The 22,150-nt window shown below is 40.5% G+C and overlaps 1 protein-coding gene across 17 annotated transcripts in view; it reads left to right on the forward strand.

The window, feature by feature from the left end:
* The first annotated feature begins 1,456 nt into the window (after nt 1–1,456).
* Nucleotides 1,457–22,150, forward strand: part of DTNA (dystrobrevin alpha) — a 137,783-nt gene continuing 117,089 nt past the window's right edge. For all 17 annotated transcript variants that reach the window (XM_046024777.1, XM_046024782.1, XM_046024783.1 and 14 more), the window contains exons 1-2: nt 1,457–1,542; nt 18,648–18,715. In XM_046024777.1, the coding sequence (XP_045880733.1) occupies nt 1,478–1,542; nt 18,648–18,715 (133 nt within the window). In that variant the 5' untranslated portion in view covers nt 1,457–1,477. The remainder of the gene's footprint in view (nt 1,543–18,647; nt 18,716–22,150) is intronic.

Consider the following 22,150-nt stretch of genomic DNA (forward strand, 5'->3'; position numbering starts at 1 on the left):
TCTAATATTATTTCATCTTATGGCATCACTTATCTCTCAAATTCTCCCCTTGTGGTCCAGTAGTTGTTTGTCTTTCTTCTTACCTTCTTTATTCTCTGTCATTTTGTCTTCTATATCACTAATTCTCTCTTCTGCCTCATTTATCCTAGCAGTAAGAGCCTCCATTTTTTATTGCACCTCATTAATAGATTTTTTTATTTCAGCTTTGTTAGATTTTAGTTCTTTTATTTCTCCAGATACGGTTTCTCTAATATATTCCATGCCTTTTTTGAGCCCAGCTAGCACCTTGATAATTGTCATTCTGAACTCTAGTTCTGACATCTTACCAATGTCCATACTGATTAGGTCCCTAGCCTTCAGTACTGCTTCTTGTTCTTTTTTTATTGTGGTGAGTTTTTCTGCCTTGCCATTTGATCCAGATAAGAATATATGAACGAGAGAATAAAGTACTAAAAGTGTGGCAAAGACCACAGAAAAATGTATTTCATATATACATATTAGACTGGTGAATAGAACAGAGCCACCCACTTGATTTTGGATGTGTTTTGGTCTCTTAGAAGAAACTACCTCCCAAAATTTTAAAGAAAGAAAAACATACACACACACACACACACACACACACACAAATAAGGGTAAACACGATGAAGGGATGGACTATGACTGTAAAGATGAAATTTTTAAAAAAATGTCTAAAAAAAGGAATTGATAAGATAAGTTGGTTGGAAAAAGAAAGAAAAAGAAAGTGGAGATAATGTGCTTAGGCTGAAGACTAGAACAAAGTCCTGTGCTAGATTAGGGTATATTTTGATCTACTAGAATAAATTGTATCCCAAAATTTTTTAGAAGAAAAAGCCCTATATGTATACAAAAAAATAGAGTTAGATACAATGAAGGATAAAATATGACTATAATAATGAAGGTTTAAAAAGATTTTTTTAAGAAAGGTATTGTTAAGATAAACTAGTTAAAAACATTAAAAGAAGAAAAGTTAAAAAAGAATAAGAAAGAAATAAAATTTTAAAAATTTAATTAACTTTGCAAGACTAAAAAATCATGGGGAGAAAACCATGAATTCCATACTTTGCTTTCCCCTTCTCTGGACTTCTGCTGTTCTCCTTGATTAGTGAGCTTGGTCTTGGCTGGATGTTCTGGCTGATCTGGGGGAGGGGCCTGTTGCAGTGATTCTTAAATGTCTTTGCCTGAGGCGGAATTGCACCACCCTTGCCAGGGGCCAGGCTAAGTAATCTACTCAGTTCGCTCTAGGGAGCTTCTGTTCCCTGAACACATTCCGTACCAGTTTGGAGGACAGGAATGAAAATGGCAGCTTCCCAGTCTTCAGCCTGGAGGAGCCGAGAGCTCGGGGCCCCACTCCTCAGTGCGCCCTCGGAGAAAAGTGCTCAATCACTCCCGTCTCCCTGGTCTCTGGCCATGCTCCGAGCTCACCCAGCCTGTGACCGAACATTTCTGTCTCTGATGCATGGCCCTGTTTGGAGTCTCCAAACCCAGTAGACTCCTGCTGCTCTGCTCCTCCAGAGGACAAAGGTGAGTCTCCCTGGATCTGCCACATGTGGGGTCCCTGCTCAAAGAGCAGTGATCTGACTGTGCTGCGGATCAATTTAAGGTAACCCCAAGCTCAGAGCTCACTCCTCGGCTCCATCTCTGTAGCCGGCTTTACCTCTGATACCTGCGAGCTCTGTGACATTCGGACACCCCCAATCTTTCAGTGACCCTGCAGGTCCTGAGACCACACTGTCCCCATGAGGGCTCCACCGTTGCTTAGCCTTTGGAGCTTAGCTCCCTCAGTGGAGCAGACTTCTAAAAGTTTGGATTTTGTGCTCCGTTGCTTCACCACTTGCCGGGAGACAGTCCCTCCCCCCATGGTCTATCTTCCCATGGCTTTGGATTCACTTCTCTGCACGTCTTAGCTTTCAGAAAGTGGTCAATTTTCTTTTCTAAAATTGCTGCTCTTCTTCTCTTCAATCTCCTGTTGGATTTGTAGGTGTTCAGAATGGTTTGATAACTATCTAGCTGATCTCCTGCTACCTGATGTCATCAGTCTGCTACTCATTTGCCATCTTGACTCTCCCTCCCGGAATCTGACATTGGGACCAGGTCCTCACCTGCCAAGTCTCCTTTGAGTCTGGGTGGGACTCTCATTTTATTTATAAGTAGTTTCTTGTAGCCACAGCTGAGCCATCTGTGGTATGATTGTCCCTCTGAACAGTGTATACAGCAAATGGCTGCCCTGAGAGAGAAGAAGCCAAGTTTCAATACCCAACTTCCCAAGTCTGATCTTCCCAGGCTTTTTATCTCCCCCTTCTCCAATTCACCCTATACATACACTGTCAGATTAATATTCTGTCATTACTGCTTGTACTTTTTAACTCCTGGGCACAGAAATCTTCCAGAGACTCCTTTTTTCCACCTCTATATGGTGGAAGCCACCTAAATGGCCTGTGGCCAGTGAAATCATCCTCCTTTGCTTCATTCATTCCTTCTAGGCACTAGTGGTACTAATGAACATCCCCGAGGGGCGCCTGGGTGGCTCAGTGGGTTAAAGTCTCTGCCTTCAGCTCAGGTCGTGATCCCAGGATCCTGGGATAGAGCCCCGCATTGGGCTCTTTGCTCAGCAGGGAGCCTGCTCCACTCCCACCCCCCGCCTGCCTCTCTGCCTACTTGTGATCTCTGTCAAATAAATAAAAAATCTTTAAAAAAAAAATGAACATCCTGAGATGCTGCATGCCCTTCATGAAACTGACAGTCTCATGAGTGATACAGACCCCAAAAAACCAATTTCATAAAGTATTCTATGATTATAATTGTGACAAAAGTTATAAAAGTAAATTATGAGGGCATTATGAAAGCAGACAGCTAGAGTGTATTAGTGAAATTAGGAAAGGTTGCCCTAGGGTAGTGATGCTAATGGGAGCTGCCAAGGTTTGGGGCTGAGAAAGGTTGGGATTTGAACAGGGAAAAGAAAAGAGAATACTCCGGGCAGAGGAAGGGAGGACCCCCAGCCATTTGTGACCACAAGGCAATGAGTGAACAGAGTGACGTGGGCCAGTGATGAACCTCGGAGCCAGATTGCTCAGATCCTACAGAGACATTTTAAAGATTTGGACTTTAGGGGTGCCTGGGTGGCTCAGGGGGTTAAAGCCTCTGCCTACGGCTCAGGTCATGATCCCAGGCTCCTGGGATCGAGCCCCACATCGGGATCTCTGCTCCGTGGGGAGCCTGCTTCCTCCTCTCTCCCTGCCTGCCTCTCTGCCTAGTTGTGATTTCTCTCTGTCAAATAAATAAAATATTTAAAAAAAAAAAAGATTTGGACTTTAAATTAAAGGTGGTGGGAAGTCCATCCTGCATTTACTTGCAGGTATCTTGGTTTACTATGGAAGCTGTTAGCTACAAAAGGCATGGCTTCTGAATGAGCTCATATAATCACAAGCTGCCTTAATAAGGCATGACATCTAAACCAAGAAAGACAGCCACGGTATGGCCTCTGCTAGTGAGACCACCTAGGGACTCCAGAAATTAAGTAGTGTAGTATGTCTACTTGTTTCAAAACAAAGGTGTCCGTATTTGCGGTTCTACCCTCCCTTGGTTTACTGACAATCCCAATTGCTGAGTAAACCAAGGAAAGCCTGGACACTTTTTTTGAGGTTGAGTGGTTACCCTCCTTCAGCATCTCTGCCTCCTGCTGCTTCTGCACCTTGACCCCTTTATTCTCTCCTTCTATCTGCTGTCCCTTGCCTCTACTCTTGGAGTCTACAGTGTCTGTAAGAGGACATTTGACAGTAAGAAAGACTGATTTCATAATAATGTCTCTTTCCCACATCTCTTCCATCTAGAGTCTCATTCAGAGTTCACAGTCCCGGGTCGGTCCTGGTTCTGAGAGCCCAGGCCCATGAGCATCACATTAATGGAGGATTAGCATGGAATGCTGTGCTAGAAAAAGTTGCCAAGAGCATGTTGCAAATAACTCTTGACAACTTTTGCAGAGAGAAACTGTAATTAGCTTGAACTTTTTAAACTAAAAAAGGCTCTGATTGTGATTTGGATATAAGCAGGCTCTATATTAAAAATTAGCATGGGATGCCTGGGTAGCTCAGTCAGTAAAGCAGCTGCCTTCGGCTCAGGTCATGATCCCAGGGTTCTGAGATCGAGCCCCACATTAGGCTCGCCGCTCAGTGGGAAGCCAGCTTCTCCCTCTCCCATTCCCCTTGCTTATGTTCCCTCTCTCGCTGTGCCTCTCTCTGTCAAATAAATAAATAATCTTTAAAAAAATAAGCACACTGGTCATATTTAAAAACTAAAATATGACCTCTTTTTTTTTTTCTTTTTGTTTGGAGGTGAGAGGCTTAGTCTCTTTCTATTCTTCACCATCACAACTAGTTGGCCCCCTACACACCTCCAGAAATTATTGGTATAATCCTAAAGTTGGGATGAACAAAGGCACACCAGACTTCAAAAAACTGTCATTTCAAGAACTCATTAGTTTGGCTGCTTTGCAGACTATTAATGGAGTTTAGAGAACAATAACTCAAATTTAAGACATATTCAGGCATATGGTTCCATAGGGCGCTGCCTTGCCTTCTTGAGAAGACTTCCGCAGGCCATTGAGATCATGACAATCATTTGTGAGTGCCAAGGTTCTCATTCTTCACTTCCCCGACCCCCATCCCTAAGACCCCATATTAATTTTTTGATAAAAGTTCCCTAAAACATTTGACACTAGGAGCACTGCCTCAAAGAAATAGATCAGCACATCAGAAAAGAGGAGGAGTGTCATGGACTTGTGAAGGCAGTGTTATACAATATTGTGGACTGAAAAGCATCTCTAACCTGCACCCAAGAATTTCAGTTTTTGATTTTGCTACTTCACTGTGCAGCCTTAACCTATCGCTTGATTTATGAGTGTCATTGTTCTCACTAAGTGACCCCACAGAGTTGGGAAACTGTATTTTACTGACATATTACAAATGGGGAAATAACGATGAGGAGCTTCTTGGTCTGATTACTTTATTTACAAAGTTTTTGGTTTGGGGGTTGTTTTTTGTTTGTTTGTTGGTTGGTTGGTTTTTTTTTTGTTTTTGTTTGGTGGTGGTTTTTTGTTTTGTTTTGTTTTGTTTTTTTGCCCCTGAAATGTTATGCAGGCTCTGTCTTTTATTTGAAATGCCTTGACTTGATGTAACTGTATAAGAGACAGGACTGATTTGTATTTCAAGCCCAAAAAGATAACAGCTCCCAGCTGGAAGGGAGCCTCTAAGAAGGATTTCTACACGACGTGAGCTCAAAGGTTGCTGTTGGTCATATGGAGCAACTACCGATGTCCCAGAATCCCTTTCGACAGTTTTTTAGAGCTTTTAAAGAACAGTTCTTCGGTAGTGATTTCCCGCAGTACCTAATCATTTCAGGTAGTAGTTTAGACTCATTAAGTCTTTGAAGTCACCAATGTGCTATTAAATGGCTCACTGCTCTGGGGCATTAAATGACAGTGAAATGGTGGGCGCTTGTCTGTGTGGCCAGACTGGCAGGAAACGGCTTGAGTACCCCTCCGCAAAGCCTTTATTTAAAAAGGAACGGCTTGTTCGGGCTTGGACGCTGAGCCTGCCGCTTATTACTCTTGAGTAATTTAGTATGTTCCAGGGACACTTGTTTTCGTAAATGCAGACACTGGAGCTTGAATCGGGAACACTTGCTTTCAGTATTCAGAGATTTACAGAACAGACATATAGTTATGCATCACAAGATTGGATTTTTACAATCTCAGAAGCATACTACAGTGGCATTGATGTTATTTGGCTACAGATGTTTTGTTTGAGGGCTACAGTTCTTACTTTGCATCTCTGTGACTGTTTCTAGGGGCCTGTCTGTGGTACTGGGGAGGAGGGGTGTCATGGAGTCAGAGAAACAGGGTGTTTGTGCAAGTGTGTGTATTTTATTTGTTCCATCACCAGTTAAGGTGGGGGATTATGATTCAATTAGCTTTGTTTTCTGGTTCTCTAGGCAGCTCCGTTTTCTACATAATTGTATTGTATATCACTTTGTGCTTTATATTATGGTAAAAATAACGTAACATAATAAAAAGATGTGATCTTTTAATTGGGTAAATGCAATTCATTGTAGTATAGGCTTTTGGGGGATCATAAAGTTCCCAGTAGCAGGCACCTCATTTCTAGACCCTTTGGTTAGCTAGCACCTCCTATGTTGCTGAATATTGTATCTATTAGAAGCAGGGTAATCTCCCATCCAGATGATTCTTGAAATGTGGTAGATTGGGCTTCTAATGATTCTTCTATTGTGATAGGCAGATATGTGAGCTCATATCTTAATAATCTGAGAATATTCTTTACTAGATTTACCTCTATTAAATTTGACCATACGAATTAAGTAATCAGAGCTAATTAAATGTGTTGATATACATGGCATCAGAGTGTAGCCTAATTAATTCTAATCATTAAGCCGCTGAGATTGAAAGAGTGTGTGTCAATGATAACTGTGTCCAGAGATTCCACCACTAACCATCCAGAGTAGAATATTCTTAGAGCATGGTTGATATAGTGACTCCTGTAGCTCTAGATTTGTTCGAGACTTACTGAGGGACAAAGCACTCAAATTTGAGTTTAGGTTTTGTGATGTGTTTAGCATATGCCAAATAAATGTTGGTCAAAAATAAATGGCAGAAGGATAAGAAGGTAAAAACTCAGAAGGTGGGGCGCCTGGGTGGCTTAGTGGGTTAAGCCTATGTCTTCAGCTCAGGTCATGATCTCAGGGTCCTGGGATGGAGCCCTGCATTGGGCTCTCTGCTCAGCAGGGAGCCTGCTTGTCCCTCCCCCTCTGGCTGCCTCTTGGCCTACTTGTGATCTCCCTGTCAAATAAATAAATAAAATCTTAAAAAAATATATTGGAATGACAGTCAGAGAGACTGACCTAGGTATAAATTTTAAAATCTCTTTTTAAAATCTTTTTAAAAATCTCTTAGCCTCACTTTTCTCATCTGTAAAATAGGAACAATAACACCTCCAGATCTGAGGATTAAATAGGACTGTAAACATTAGGCAGTAATAGAGTAGGTCTCAGTAAATGAATGAATGGTCTTTGTGAGTCAGCAGAGTCTAAAGAGACACAGGATGGTTGTGTAGCAAATAGATTCTCTGGAGAGACTTGTGAACACAGTCCTGGTTCTGTGGCTATCAGCAATGTGATCGCATGGAAGTTTCCTAACCTTTCAAGATGGATTAGTGTCCTCTTGCTGCTGTAATGAATTATCACGAATTTGTGGCTTAGAACAATACAAATATATTATCTTACAGTTCTGGAGGTCCAGAAGTCCAAAAAGAGTCTGACTGTGCAAAAATCGGGGTGTTGGCAGTGTTGCTTTCCTTCTGGAGGTCCTAGAGGAGAATTCATTTCCTCGCCTTTCCCAGTTTCCAGGAGGTCACCTGTGTCCCTTGGTTTGTGGGCCTTACCCCCATCTTCAGTGTGCCTCTTTCCTTTGTAAGGACTCATAATTACATTGGACCCACCCACATAATACAGGATAATCTCATCATCACAAAGTCCTTAATGTGATCACATCTGCAAAGTCCCTTTTGCTATATAAGGTGACATATTCACAAATTTTGGAGACTGGGACCTGCACCTCCTTGGGAGGTCATTATTCTGTCTACCTCTTTGGACTTGGTTTTCTTCTGTATAAAACAGGGTAGTGTCATATGACCTATCTTAGAATTAGAATAAGAAATTCAGAGCCTACCCACACAAGGTAAACACTTCATGCATGTTAACTATTAATTGTTATTATTCTCTGCAAATGAATCTCAGAGTCCCTTCCTGTTACATAACCCAGGCATTCATGCTTCTGCCTCCACAAAATGATCCAGAGGGCCTGCGAGATTCAAGGCTGAGAAAGAAGGCGCCTTCCCACCCGCTATTCTTCCCCACTAAAATTCTTGGCAGCCACCAACTTAGAGCCATGGTTCTCTCAAGAAACAGAGATTTCTTCCAGTCATTCCTTGGTTTCAGACAAATTCTCTTCAAAGGAAGGACATAACGAAGAGGCTTCTAATTCATAGAAACAGATCCAGAGGCAAGAAATAAGGGCTGTCTCTGTTTTTTCTCTTTCCATTCTCTATTCCTGTCAGGCCAGTCAGCCCTCGTCTCAGGGAAAGGACCATAGTGTGCAGAATGCCATTGTTTACTGCTGGGGATCTTGCAGCCATAACTTCTGGCAGCTCATACACTCTGCCTGCTTCTTTTCCATGTGGCCTATTTAATTTTGGCATGTGCATATATTAACCCCATAGACTTGGCTGTGACTCTACTAGATAGGAATCATCAGAGTCCCTACAATATCAATGCCATTTTCTGGGTTGTTTTATATTGTATAAGCCTGAGATATTTTCTTCTGAGAGAATTTGAGTAGAGAAAGGGAAAAAATAGCATGATATTAAGTAATTTAATATTTAATTATGGGTTAGCCTCCATTCCAGTTTTTACCGACACATTACGCTAGAGTGAAAAGTTGTTAAAAGTAGGTTCCCTTACTCCTCACTGGAAGTGAGAACAAAATAACTTCTTTTACCATCTAGGATTCTTGAGATTTGCCCTTTGAAAATATTTGTTTTGGCAGAAATACATTTTGAGAGACATACAGAAGAATTAGTAAGGAGGAAGGGGGCTTAAAAATAATTTCGTAGACACTCTCTTTCATCTTTTCATATCCTTCATGGACTCTTTGGAACCCTGTGTTCTTTTCATGCTTTGTATTGGTTCTGAATCTGTAAAAAGATAGTGGTGGTCCTATTGACGTCTTCCTGCCTGCCTATCTTAGTTCCCTTTCCCCATTTGCCCTCCCATCATCTTTATCTCAAAGGACAGTTGGGGTGCCTGGGTGGCTCAGTCTGTTAAGTGTCTGGCTCTTGTTTTCGGCGAAGGTCATGGTCTCAGGGTCATGACCTCAGGGTCATGAGATTGAGCCCCACTTCAGGGTCCACACTGGGCATGGAACCTGCTTTAAGATTCTCTCTCTCTCCCTCCGCCTCTACCCCTCCCCCATGTTCTCTTGCCTCTCTCTAAAAAAAAAAAGAAGAGAATTATTTATACCAAATTAATTATACCAAGGTGAGCTTTCTGATTCTGCCAGGGAAATTTGCATTTTAAGGGCATAAACTTAATTTTCCCAGTTTTATTGAGGCATGATTGACAAATAAAACTGTAATACATGTACAATGTACAGCATGATTTGATATACCTATACATTTTGAAATGATTCCCACAAGCAAGTTACTTAACACACTCCTTACCTCAAGTAGTTACCTTCTTTTGTTTTTATGAGAAAGCTAAAGATGTACTCTCTTAGCAAAGTTCAAGTTTAAAATTCATTATTATTAACTACAATCATCATGCTGTACATTAGAGCCACAGAACTTACCATATAACATTCTGTTTTCTTTTCCTGCTGTCCTTGCTTGATCTTTCTTTCTCAAGCTTAAGAACTGTCTATTTTGTTGGTTTGAGTCATAGTCCCTCATAAATGTAGAAAGGAAGAAAGTGAAGAAAGGAGCAGAGTTAAGGAAAGGAAAAGAAAGAGCAAGAAGAAGAGTCTGGAGACAGGAAGAGAGAATAAAACGAAAAGAGGAGAGGTGGTAGAACTTGAAGTAGGGAGTGCAGAGGACCTATACGCTTTATGACCTGTAGGTTTCTTTCCTTAATGAAATCATGCCAGCGCTCAACCCCTTACCACGATCCCACCCAACTCCCCTTGGCATCCACTAATACATATCTTCAGGGATGTTTCAGCCTCATTCATTGTGTGTATGTGTGGGACTGTCCCACCGCCACCATCCTCAGAGGAAAACGAGACGTTCCCTTGAGTCTTACTTCATACAATGCCATTTTGGTCTTAAGAAGCCCAGTGGACTCTGTAGTCAGATATGTCTTGTTTGAAACTCTAAACTGACCACTTAGGTGATTGCTTAATTTCTCAGAAGTTCAGTGTCCACATTGGTAAAATGGGAACACCAAAAATCAACATACAGTGTTCTTCTAAGAACACAGTGGAAAACTCCTGCATAATGCTTGGTACAGGGCAAGCTTTTTTTGTAACATGGTAATTGTTTTAAATAGTGTTGTGGTGGTTATTCTTTTAATCTTATTATTACTATTTCTTCTTCCAGAAAGAGTCTGATTTTCTTGTCCTACTGCAGAAAACAATTTTATTACCTGACTCTGCCTTTTCAATGTCCCCACCTAACATACCTTAACCATAAAAAATTAAAAATGGACATTTTATAGCACACAAGCCTCCCTGGCCTGTATCTTGATTGCTCAATGCCATGTCCTACACTTAATCTCACTTTGTTTTTCCCAGTTCTTCTCCTGGAAGTCACACTTTTAGAAGTCTAGATAACAACTGGCCCATGCATCAGTAACTGTCCCCATTTTTTCCCCTTAATGCATTGGAATCAGACAAGGGGGGTACCTATCTCTTTCTACTACTCTTCTTATGATCTTTCAAAACAAAGATGTGTTAGAATCCTTTCAAGCAGCAGGAGTCACACCATAATGTCCTAAAGCACTTGGGATTGATCAGGTGTGAGTTTCTGCCTGACATATGAATATTAAAGTGTGCAGACACAGGCACGCTGGTTTCTACCATGTGAGGAGCCAATCACAGCCTTCTCCTTGACATCTTTCCTGTTTGCCTGGCCTCAAAAGGCCCCCACAAGCCTTCTTGCACTTTCTCTCTGGGCAGTTTCTTTGCAGATACCCCCATTGTGATTGGCTGCTCCCTTTCACCAATAGTTGGTGCTCCTATAAAACAAACCTACCCCACCAATTCCCAGCCTTCTTCTCCTAAACCAGCCCACATAAGCAATTATACTTCCTTTATTTGCGTATCCATGTATGTAAATAAACATTTTGGTGGGGTGAGGGTCCTTACCTTCTATCAGATCATTAGAAGGATCTATAACTTAAATGATGGCCTGGACAACATTGCACTACTTAATGAGCTAATATATCCTGTCATTTTGAAGCCTCATTATTGAGAAGATAAATGTAACTCAGTCACTTGAATAGAATTTGGAATTACAATCTTAAAATTTTTCAAAATGTTTTACTCCTATTAATGTCTATGTATATATACAGTATAATCTCACTATTCTAAGTGGGGCTCAAAAATGTAGTTATGAAGTGGGGGTTGTCCCATTGCAAGATTAATGAAAAATAATCAGTCTTCTACTTATGGAGGGAGAGAACTTTTCACTTAATTTGTTTTCAAGTATTAGATGTGTAGGAAAAAGAAACAGACCTCTGTTTATGAGCCGTGACATCTTATACTGAACTGAGAAAGTCCCAAATGATCAGAAAGCAGTCATTTCCTAGCAGTAGGAATCCCAGTAGGAAGACAAAGAAACCTCTCTCTCTCTCTGGTGTTGGGGACAGCCATAGTTCCACCATGACCAAGTGGCCTATACTCTTAACATTATTCCTCTTGGGAAATATAGATATACAAACACACACGCACACGTACACACACACACACACACACACACAATACCATTGTCCCAAAGGCACATGATATTGAATAAAAGGTGATGTTCTGAAAAATCTTGGGTCCCAGTGCAGTGTTGGCAACAACACTATAGACGACCCCCTTCTTAGAGTGATCTCCCTTTAGGACAGGTCCTTTTCATCGAGCTCCTAGACAGGCTCTCCAGTCCTTCAGAAACATTCTAATAACTTCGAATCCCACATTACAGAGTTCAAATATTCATCATCTTCCTTCCAAAAGTTTCCTTTTTACCCACACCAAGTTGCTCCCATCCATGCTCTTGTAATTTTAAGCCATTATGGCTAATAAGGGGGTGATGGCAGGTGCTAATGAGCAGAAGTCCCAGCCTCCTACCAAGCCAAAAGAAAGCAAACAAAACCAAACAAAAGCAAATGTCCTTAAACACCAGGTACACTCTTACCCCAGAACAGTAGGTTCCTTCCTGACTTGACAGTACCGCTCAGAGTCATTCTTCCTGGAATAATAATGGTTTTCTCAACTTTTTTTTTAAAGATTTTATTTCTTTATTTGACAGAGAGAGAGAGAGAGAGAGAGAAAGAGAGAGAGATCACAAGTAGGCAGAGACAGGCGGAGGAGGAGGGCGGGGAAGCAGGCTCCCCGCTGAGCTGAGAGCCCGATGAGGGGCTCCATCCCAGGACCTTGAGATCGTGACCTGAGCTGAAGGCAGAGGCTTAACCCACTGAGCCACCCAGGCACCTTGGTTTTCTCAACTTTTTAATGGCACTTTTTATTTCTTAAAGTTTGCCTCCTTAGGTGCCCATGTCATTGTATATAAATGTTTCTGTATATTTACATCCCCTAAAGGATTAATTGTCTTCTTCCTGGGCTCAAGGAACATTTTTAAAGTGGGTCTTACAAATAGGAGAAAGCAACATAAGAATTCCACCCTAAAGTTCCGCCAGTAGGTTCTGAGGTCGAAGTCAACTAGTGTTCTATTTCTAACTCAGGAGCATGTCGGCAGCACCTGTGATGCTCTTAAAAACACAAGTGCTCCGTTCCAACCCCAGGTTCAGTAGATCCAGATATCTGCATTTTCACAAGGTCTCCAGGCTAGCGTGATGGACAGTCACAGCCGAGTACTACTACTATGGTTGGTTCTTTGCAGGGGAGATCAAATCCCAGATAACGCATTCAGCCGGTCAATATACTAAAATAATGAGCTCATACCTCTCGCGCACCCCCCCATCATAAGACACAAGTTCCAGGAGCCCCCGCACCACCATCATCAGACCCAAGTTCCAAGAGCAGAAGATGACATTCAAAGTAAAAGAAATCTGAAACCCATTATAGCCATTTATTTTAGTCACAGCATTTTCCTACTTACAGGGGCTCATCTTGATAAAGGACTGGGAAGTAAAAGCAAGTGCAATTATACTTTGCCTTGGGAAAGAGCTCTGAATACTTTTTTATTATATTGCCAAAGATGAGGACGAGAATGTAAATCTGAGAAAGTCCTATCAGAGGCTTCTTTCATTAGCAGAAATGGAAACAGGCATTTATATGCCACCAATAAATCAATTAAAGGAGGAAAGGAGCTTGAAATGGCCTTGACTGCAGTTATTAACTCGGGGGATCGCAGGGCCTGGTGATTGCTGAACCCAGCACCCTCGTGTCATCCACCTGGAGCAGAGCTGAGGGAAATAAAGCCTGGAAACAGGATCATCATACTAAGCGCCAAGTCTGCATGTTTTAAGTGTTTGCCTAAGTGGAGCAGAGACAAAGCAGAGCCAGACTTTCTAAAAACATTGTCGGCTTGTGTGGTTGTGTGAACCAGTGTGTGCATTGGTGTGTTTCTACGTGGCTGGGTTTACAACAGTCTGGACGTGGGCAATCATTTTCATCTCCGTGATTAGTTCCAGTACAACACTGGTTTAGAGGAGAAGAATTCCGTTAGGGAGTAGCACACGAAGAAATCTCTCCTGCATTTTGAGAGACCTGTGGACCCATCCTCTCCATTTCCTTTTGGCCTGTCAATCATCCAGTTCTATCAACTTCTTTTCACTTACTAATTTCAGGAAATCTTAATTTGGATTGAACAGTAGCCGCTGGAGTAAGGTTACTGGGGATTAGAATTCATAGCAGCCTAGGAATTTAAAAAAATATATAAAGCCAAAAAAAAAATGGATTAAATGTCTTCCCCTGATAGAAAATGTGTTTTGGGGGAACATTTTTTACCTTGTCAAGTTTTTCAGGTATCACTCTGGAATAATAATAATATCTCCCCCAAATTCTTCACAAGGTTATAGGGGAGAAGCATTTTATAACCTTCAGAAAGTTATACAAAGGTGAGACACCATCAGTTTAAGATCTTACGTTTAAAGCTTATGTCATGTGGTGCAGAAATGTGTGTTTGGTATGGGTGATGCTGGATTAAAGAACTGTCATGAAGGAAGTAACTCAAGAATGTGATATTTCAATGTGAACTTATTCTCACTATGCCAAAATACAATTCACATTTCTTCTAACACTCTGTGCTCTGTATTTTGATGTATTCTCTATTTCTTGCTATTCTCTGTTTCACTGTTCTACTCTGTTATTTCATCTGTCCCCCATAAATAGTGGCAGAGAACATGAGCCCCCCCCCCCCGTCCAGTTTTGTGGCCCCCTTCTGATGACGGTGCTGGAAGAAAGTGACTTGATGAACTCACTTTCTGTGAAGCCATTACTGCAACAGATTAATTTCTCCAGTGTGGGAAGTGGTACGGGAGAGCAAAGGCTGATTTGCCTTCGCCACCATTCTTTCACGGGGACCGCAGATCACCAAGTCCCACTGCATATGCCCTGAACATCAATCAATCCTTTACCATAACACATATATTCTTGTTCCTGAATTACGGATGTTTCCAGCCAACTGGACTCTTCCCTTAATTATGTGCTCCCATCCCTACCCTCCTTCCTACCTGATCTTTCCTCCATTCAGTATGAAGTTGCCTTGCCAAAACCTAAATCTGTACACATCAGTTTCCTGTTTAACCATGGGTGCATCTGGTCTTCTGGAAAACCCTGCACAGTCTAGACCTTCTAGATTTGATGCCTGTTCTGGCGTCACTATTCACACTTGCACTCAGCGATACTGAACTATTCCCTATTCCCATATATTCTTATTAAAGCTCCATGTTTTTTCCATGATTACCTCTAATTCTGCACTCATTTCTATCTAGAAAATCCTTGTTTATCCTTTAAAACTCCATTCCAGGGGCGCCTGGGTGGCTCAGTGGTTTAAGCCTCTGCCTTCGGCTCAGGTCATGATCTCAGGGTCCTGGGATCGAGCCCCGCATTGGGCTCTCTGCTCAGTGGGGAGCCTGTTTCTCCCTCTCTCTCTGCCTGCCTCTCTGCCTACTTGTGACCTCTCTCTCTGTCAAATAAATAAATAAAATATTTAAAAAATAAAAAAAATTAAAAAAAAATAAAACTCCATTCCAGAGTCCTTCTCTGGATGCCTCCTTCAGATTTCCCAGAGGTAAACTACGATATTTAGTAATACATATGTTTATTATTGTACATATTATACCAAATACAATTATCATCTGGAATAATTTGTTTCTCCTCCTAACTGTGAGCTTCTTAAAAGCAAGGATCATGTCATATTCATCCTTGAATCTTGAGCAACTAGCAGAGTATCTGACAAGTTACATCTACCTTATAAATATTTCTTAAATAAATGAAATGCATAGATTCTCATAAGTGAAAACAAAGCACACCCTGTATAATTCATGGGACTGAACCCTAGTAAAGGAAATGACTTAATGGGCTCATCACTTATTCATCACCTGTTAGTTCCTTTTGCTATTTTGACATTTATGCAATCTGGTAAATTCTAAGGTTGCCAGCATCTTGTCTATGTGAAGGAGTAACAGAAACTCACCAAATTAGGCCTGTTGGTGAGCCACACACCTTGTGACATTACTATTGTCACAGATGGCTTCTTTTCCCCTGCATCTCCTCCATATGACTTTGGGCAGCTGTTGTAATACTGAAATTCATGAAAAGCAGAGCTTCGTGACAATTTCAGAAGCAAAATTGCTCTTTGCAAAAAAACCTCCCACCTTCCTCTACTGAAAGTTTTGCTCTTCATTCTTGCTAAGAAGACAGTCAAGCATTATGTATCTCAAGTCCCACTGATCAGAGTTAAATTGGAAACTAAGGATCCCACAGTGGTGTTCCTTGGCTGTTCGATTCGTGGGCTGACTCTGTCCATCGGTCCCTCTGTCGAATCCATGTAAGCAGTAAACTAGCATGACTTCCCTTTTTCCTATTATGACTGTGACCAATGGGTAATAAATGTGTATTCTCAATTTTATCTAATAGTGCTGCTTCCCAGGAAACCTCAGTGGTTAAATGAGAAATGTGTTGTTTTCCTTTTATATTTATAATTATGTTCCACATTTTCTATTATTTCACACTACTGGGTTTTTCCTTCTTGTCCTTATAAGGTACACATTTTACTCAGAAGTGAGAATTAATTCCTGTTGCATAACTCATTATGGTTCTTTTATGAGTTAATTAATCACGAAATGATGATGAATAGACCAAATGGTGACATCAGTGTAGTTTGCATCTATTTTAACTTCTATCTCGTAAGACAAGATTTTGCTTTAAAATGTATGGTCCTAGATGATAATAGATATAAATTAGACTCCCTCATTTCAAATAATTAATTTCTGAAACTGGTGTAATCTGACATGAGCTCTTCTGTGAGTCAGTTTTGGGAAATATCATTAAAAGTCCTTTTCCTGGGGAACAAACTTAGCTCTTACTGTGCTTTCCTCTTCATTGTCCCTCTTCTTTCCTCTATTTTTTTATTCATTTTTTTCAATAAATACTAACTAGTCATATCATTTACTGATTACGTTTTGCTAGGCACTGTGAAGAATTTAAAATGTTTGAAGTCATCGTCCTCACAAGTCTTCCAGAGAGACACACAAAAAGTTAATAGAAAAGAGATGTCACAAACGGTACCATTTGAGGGGTACAGATAGTAAGCCTGGGTTTGGAGGCCAGTCTTTCCTTCCCTGACATTTTCAGTCAGAACTTTCTAGCCGGCCGTCCTTTGTGATTTATTTTTAGCAGGTCTTTTCATCTCATTCCAACATACAGACAGATGCAAGAGCAAATCACTGGTGCTATCCCCTCTCTATTGCTTCAACACAACTTCTAAGCTCTTGAAATAAGAATTGGAAGCTGTATCCAGACTGTTTTGTGAATGTCAGATTACTATCAATTCACTTCCTCTGGAGTAAAGGGGATGGGGTTCTGTGAATCAGGGAGGATGTGTTTTTCTCCAGATCTCTATATACCAACCATACCTGCATACTTAAAATCATAAAAAGAAAGTACTTTACTGTGTTCAGCACTGAATTGTTATCAAGCTGAAGACACTTCATTAATAACCCTATTCTTTTCCACTTATTGTTTAGGCCAGACCCTTCTGTACATCACCACCCATCATAAACAGGAACACACTCTTCCCTAAACTCTGTAAACCAAGGCTGTTCCTTGCCCTTCTTTCCCTTCCTGGCAGTAGGCATATAATCCTTTACTCATAGAAACCACTGGTGGGGCTCTTTGACCAGAATAATTGGCATCACATTGGGTTTCACAACCAATATTTTCTTTTGCCCTTCTGTGAGTTATTTTGTACACACTCCATTATCTTTTGAGCTGTCTTCTACAACCTAGTCCTGTTAAATTTACTCCCAGGTTGTCAGTGTCTCTCACACTCACTTATCCTTCAACTTCTATCTTTGTGATTTCTTTGCTTCTACGATTTTGTATCTCCATGACTAGAATGTAAACACCTTAGGGGTAAGAACTGTGACTTGATCTTTGTAGTATACCTAGAACTTAATTTGGTTCCTGGAGTATAGAAGGCATTCAGTAAAGATTTGTTAAGTGAATTGTCAGCATTGAGAGAAATGGATAGTGAGCTCTGGAGGCCCAGAGGAAAGAGAGTGAACCCAGCCGATCATAGAGTTAGGGAGGATTTCAGAGGAAGATCCACCTAAGCTAAGAGCTGAAGTGTTATTGCAACTTAGCCAGACAGAGGGAGAGGGGAATCTGGACCCCAAAATAGCATAGACAGAAAACCGTATTTGAGAAAGAGCAGAGTCCATTGGAAGACCTGCAAAAAAGATCAGCCTTCTGTTTACCATGCCTGAGAATCAGAACACAGTGGTAAATGTGTTTATGTATATGAATGGATGAGAGAGGAAACTTGGATTTTTCCAAAGTTTAATTAGCTTTATAAAAAAATCAACTCCATCAACCTATAAAGCCCTTAGTATTTAGCCCAAAGTCCTCTATTGGGCTAAACAGCATTTCCATTAACTTTCTCATTATCTTCTTTCTCCTCATGTCAAATATTTTTTTTGAAAAATTTTTTTATTCTGTTTTATCTGTTGTCATTTTCATAAGTACTTATTAAGTGATTACTGCAGACAGTAATATGGTTAAGTAGAGAGATATGAACCTAACCACCCTGCCTGAAATTATCATGCATAGAAAAACTGTTGCAGGTTCCAAACACTCAATTTAGAGATCAATATTTAGAAAATAACCTGCATCCAGATGGGTTTGGGGTGCACTGAGACAAGCTGCAGCAGAATATGGTGTGAGAGCAAACTGGTCTTGGAGTCCAAATGTTTTCATCATTCACTTTAGTAAGTCTCACGAGATTCTCAATCTCATCATTTGTTGAATGGAATCTGTAATATCTGCTCTATGTTCTTCGTAGGTATTCCCCAGATTGAAAGAGAAGCTATATGTGAAATGAACCACCTAACAGATGGTGGATGGTTGTATTCAGGTTGGCTCAAGGTCACCTGCTATTGTAGTTATTTTTATGTTAGAAAATAAAAATTTTATACTCCCTCTAACAATTACAACAACATTGTGTATGGAAAAATATGTATGGTGATTTAAATTAGTGAAAGTAAAGCTATACTTTGTAAATACACAGTTTTGAATTGTTTGTCTCTGTGGCACAACTACAGCAAGTATGTTTACATAGAAATGGCTGTTTGCCTCATTAGCATGAGGGTAATAACACTGTAACCATTTTGTCTCCTAGAATGATTGAAGATAGTGGGAAAAGAGGAAATACCATGGCAGAAAGAAGACAGCTGTTTGCAGAGATGAGTAAGTATAGAACTTTAAAGGAACACCCTATAGGTTCCATTGAATACTCATGGAAAGACTGGAAATAACCACTTAATCCTTATGACATTTGTACTTTCCTTAAAATCCTCAATTCCTTCTATGAAATGTACATTTGAGCAATTTGGCTTCCTGTTAGGTAAGAGTGAAATTAGTCAGCAAATCCTTAAAATTTGTTACTAGACTGTATATTTTCTATGAAAGAAAAAGTTTCACAGAGCCAAATGTATATGTATACATGGACAGTTGATAAATACTCTTTAGTGTTGGCACAAATACAGTCCACTGAATTTTAAAATCTGTGCTCATACCCCCCACAATATTGCTGTATCTGGCATATTGTAGGCACTAGATATAGTTTGTGAAATGAATTATTGAATGTTTTAACTGCAAAATGACATCATATGTCCCTATGGGAAAGAAGAATCAGGCGTGATCACCAGAGCAATCTATATGCTGTCATTTGGACTTTATGGAGAGGAGAAGAATCTGTCCCACAAACCAGTTCTTGAACAATGAAAAGGAAAATAAAGTTAAAAAGATTTTGGAGATGGGGTACCTGTGTGGCTCAGTCAGTTAAGCTTCGGAATCTTGGTTTCGGCTCGGGTCATGATCTTAGGCTCCTAGGACTGAGCCCTGAGTCAGGCTCCACACTGGATGGGGAGTCAGCTTGAAATTCTCTCTCTCTCCCTCTCCCTCTGCCTCCTCCCACTACTCACACACATGCTCTCTCTTTAAAATAAATAAATAAATCTTAAAAAAGAAAAAGAAAAGCAGAAAGAGCTTGGAGGTAACCTGCTGCATAAGGGAAACCAAACTATATTTACTTACTTTAGTGGAGAACCCATTAAATTAAGGTTATTGATGTATGTAAGGGAAACCAAACTATATTTACTTACTTTAGTGGAGAACCCATTAAATTAAGGTTATTGATGTATGTAAATGTCTAGTTGCCATATAAGTAATTGGTTGGTAATGTCTCCATTACAAACCATTGGCTTTGTTTGTTTGTTTGTTTGTTTGTTGTTGTTTTAGAGAGAAATAGAATATGCATGAGCAAGGGCCATGTGGCAGAGGGAGAGGGAGAAACTTAAGCAGGATTCATGCTCAGCATACAGTCCAACTTGGGGCTCAATCTCAGAGTCCAACTTAGGGCTCAGTCTCACAATCCTGAGGTCATGACCTGAGCTGAAATCAAGAGTCTGACATTTAACCAACTGAGCCACCCAGGTGCCCCACAGACCATTGTTTCTTATTCACAAAGAAGAACTTGTCATGGTAGGGAGCACTCCTCTCAAATTCAATGTTGTAAAGAAAAAAGTACAATTCTTTTATTGTCTTTTTATCTCTCCTTCCCTGCATAAGGCATAGGGATGAGCAGAAGTGAGTTGTAAGCCTTTCTCTCTGAGAAAGCAGCAGACAAAATTAGGTTTCTACTGAAGACTAGAACTGATTTGTCAAGAATGAGGGTCAGGAGCAGATAAAGGAAAGTCCCAGATAATAAGATTCATATTTTTCTTTATCATTTCCCAATAATCTGGAGGCACCAAGACAATGTTAGAACTAACAAAAAGGAAAGAAAATTAAAATTGATGTGAGGAATCTCAATCATGCTCCTTACTTTTTCCACTTTCAGAGACATGTCTAAAGTGCCTGGGAGAGTTGCAGCCATGACCTTCCGATTTTCCTCAGCTCAGTCTGGCCCTGTATCTTCACTTCCGGCATGGCTAGCCCCCTGGAATTGTGCCCTTTGTTGATACAAATCTAACCGAAGAAGGAACTTAATTACCTCTGCCCATCTTCACAAAATGCAAGACAGCACAGATGTCCTCCCAAACCATAGATGCTTAGACTGAAAGTCAGTTGCCCCATACATCATGGGCCAGTGTTTTGTCAGAAAAAGAAAAATTAATGAATATTTAACATAACAAAGCACTGAAGTCTTAGGGGGAATTTCTGAATTTATCATTGTTACGTTAAAGATGTGTCAGCCAACACACTATAAGAATGATTTTTTAAAAGTGCTTATTTCATGATTTTGTAAATACTTACCCAAATTTAAGTACACTGTCCCAGTTCCTTCTGCACCTGTTGTAGTCCTTGGCACAGACAAATACGTATATCACAAATGTCTTTGAGTTAAAGTTGTCCAAATCAAAGGATGAGTGATGTAAGTGTTATAGCCACAGAAACAGAAAACCTCTAAATTTTTCAAATGAGAGAGACGTAAGAAAATTTTGCATTCATTTCCCAAATTGTAACTTTATGTTTTCATAGACACTTCTTTGGGATGTCATGCACTTTATTGAATCATTTTATGAGTTCTTCTGTGTTTTTCTCCCTTGCATATGCTAAGTAATAGACCCAGATGTTGGCCCCAAAAGGGGAATACACATCTGACCTTAACAAGGCTTTCATGAGCATTCTGTTTAGACACAAAGTAGGACATGTCCATAGTACGTAGGATTCTGATGGTTAAGACAACTGGCTGATTTCAGAGGAAGAATCGATGGTGATAGGTAGGCTGTCATACAAAAGAGAGAGATGATCTCCTTGAGAATGTGTTAAATAGTCGAAAAATATATGGGTTATTCCAGCAGCTCAATCCGCAGGACACCAAAAAAAAGAAAGTAAAAGAAAAAAAGACAAGGAAGCTATTATCAGGGAAGACTGACATCAGGCCTTGGAAAGTTAAGTTCCCCCAGGAATCTGTGAGGGACCTAAAAAGGGAGGAAATTGTAAATCCAGTCAGCTGAGTATTTTCTAGAAATATTTTTTAATAATTTTTTTAAGTTTTTTTATTTATTTGACAGAGGGAGAAAGAACACAAGTAGGCAGAGAGGAAGGCAGGGTGGGGGGAGCATGCTCCCCACTGAGCAGAGAGCCCGATGCGGGACTCGATCCTAGGACTCTGGGATCGTGACCCGAACCGAAGGCAGTTGCTTAACCAACTGAGCCACCCAGGCGCCCCTAGAAAAAAAAATTTTTTAAACACCAAAAGAAAGTGCCAAAGAGAGTCTTTGTTTTGGGAATTACAAATGCCAAACAAAGATTGCACATGAAGGAGTTAAGGCAGGGAAGACTTAATTCAAGATTATTGCAAAGCAGTCAGAACCTACTGCAAGAGAAAAGAGAGACTGAACTCAATCTGGAAGGCAAGAGGGTTTTTAAGTACTGGGGTGAATTAGTGCAGAAGTCCTGAAGATTATTCATGGGGAAGGTGGTCAGTTGTGTTTGTTAATTGTCCCAGTTAGAAAGTTAGGCTTCTGTGCTCCAATAGACAATTGGAGATCTCGTTCAAAGATTGCTTTTCAAAGGTTTGGCTCCCCTGTCCTTAAGAAAGGAATTCCTAGGCTGTAAAATTGGCAGGAGGCTGGGAGATTACTTCTGCAATGGGGCAGGCAAAGAATTTACAAT

This window comes from Meles meles, chromosome 12 (genome assembly GCF_922984935.1).
Source record: "Meles meles chromosome 12, mMelMel3.1 paternal haplotype, whole genome shotgun sequence".
In the NCBI taxonomy this organism is placed as follows: Eukaryota; Metazoa; Chordata; class Mammalia; order Carnivora; family Mustelidae; genus Meles; species Meles meles.